Source organism: Formica exsecta, unplaced genomic scaffold, assembly GCF_003651465.1.
Source record: "Formica exsecta isolate Colony F162 unplaced genomic scaffold, ASM365146v1 C16439282, whole genome shotgun sequence".
NCBI classification, from domain to species: domain Eukaryota; kingdom Metazoa; phylum Arthropoda; class Insecta; order Hymenoptera; family Formicidae; genus Formica; species Formica exsecta.
Genome location: NW_021848208.1, coordinates 1 through 1,764, shown reverse-complemented (window position 1 = coordinate 1,764; position 1,764 = coordinate 1). Strand labels below are relative to the sequence as shown.

General features: G+C 27.9%; 1 protein-coding gene across 1 annotated transcript; it reads left to right on the top strand.

The window, feature by feature from the left end:
* Positions 1–6: 6 nt before the first annotated feature.
* Positions 7–703, top strand: LOC115245556 (the record flags this gene model as incomplete). The annotated part of the gene is made up of 3 exons (XM_029823931.1): positions 7–88; positions 252–356; positions 558–703. Coding segments are annotated over 3 exons (333 nt in total), but the record flags the coding sequence as incomplete, so codon positions are not given.
* Between the last annotated feature and the right edge of the window lie 1,061 nt (positions 704–1,764).

Below are 1,764 nucleotides of genomic sequence, written 5' to 3'. Positions count from 1 at the left end.
TTAAAGAAAGGAACAGGACGATCATTTCGTAAAAAAGATACAGAGATTCGAGTAATGGTAGACGCTTTCTCAACACTTTATTTAATAGGTCACGTAATATTATATATATATGTGTGGTAGCTATTTTAGTTTATATAAAATTTCAATCTTATAGATTAGATGCATTTATTTAATAAGTTTATTCAAAAGTATAATATAAAATCTGATATTATTTATATTGTATTTTATAACATTATATATTATCTCGATAGAAGTATCCAAAGAGGAGCAAGGTAACTATACTTGTTATGTGGATAACATTAACATGATGCGTTTAAAAGTCATCGTTATATCTAAAACTCGGCTTTTGACCCAAGGTTAGCAACACGAAAATTATAGTAAAATATATGAATGAATAAAATTACAAATATAATTATGAAAAAAAATAGTGATAATAAAGTTTAATTAAACTTTAACTAATTAAGTTATTAATAACATACATGCACCAATATCTTCATGTCTATAACATTAAATTCTTATAAATCTATATTTTATTTATACATTCTATTTTTGTATAGCTTTTTTCCGGCATTTGGGTTACTTGGGAATTATAATCTTCTTGATTTCGATCTGCTATTGCGCGGGTATAGTAATGACTTGCCGACAGAGAAATAAATTTCAGTCCTTGTCACAAGATGATCCATCAGCGGAGGAAGTTGAGTAGTTTACCGAAATGCAAAATACATTAGCAACATTTTGTTGATTTTATAAATAATAAATGCGATAAAATATTATGTTAAATTGAATGAAATTTTTATTTTCGATTGTTAGTCTTTTAATAACCTAGTGCAAAATGCACTAATTTTTATATATATTTATGAAGATTGAAGAATTAAAATTTATCGGAGAAATATTCACAATTAAGCTACTTATTTTTTAGCTAACGATATAAATTATACAATTATGCCATTTTTATTATGCACTTCTAATGTTATTGTTGGTGAGTATTTAGCATTATATGACAGATCAGTTATCGATTGAGAATACTCCTCATGGCTATCTCTTTCGCATTCCCTCAGTCCGATTTTTCTTGGCATACGATGACCTTAGTCAAGTGAAAGGGGGACCTGGTACGAGACAGCTACAAGGCGTACTGTCCGTCTCCAGACAGTTCAGTTTAGTTTCAAAATGGCCATGTTTTATTGTAGCTCCCGGCTTTTTATTTGCCGTGCTCATTAACGAGATAGTGTAATTAATTGTACAAAAGACTGACTGGAGATTAGTAACGAAATAGAATGAAATTTCAAACAAGTGTTCATGCGATCCTCGCGGCTTTCTCCATTATCGCTATTCAAGAAAGTGTTGGTGAGTTTCTATCGTGAATGGAACAGCTTTCCCAATTACATTATGGTATTCTTAGTCATATATCCTTAATGTTCTATTTTAATAATGTGTAGAATTATATAGATAAGAGACAAAATTGAAAATATATTCCATCGAATATTTTATTTTTAGTTAACCAGTGTAATTTTTCTTTCTTAATAAAAACTGTGGAATACCAATATTTTATGTAGATATTCTTTAATTTTTATACGTTCTATAAACGAAATAAATTGTCTAATTTAAATATATAAACAATTTTTATCATAAACTACGACTTATATTGTTGTCTTTATTATTGTTTGTCTTAATTCTTTATACATAAAAATTATAAGTAGAAAATCAATAAATCCTTTTTATTAATGTCATTTTGTGTGTGTGTGTGTGTGTGTGTGTGTGTGTGTG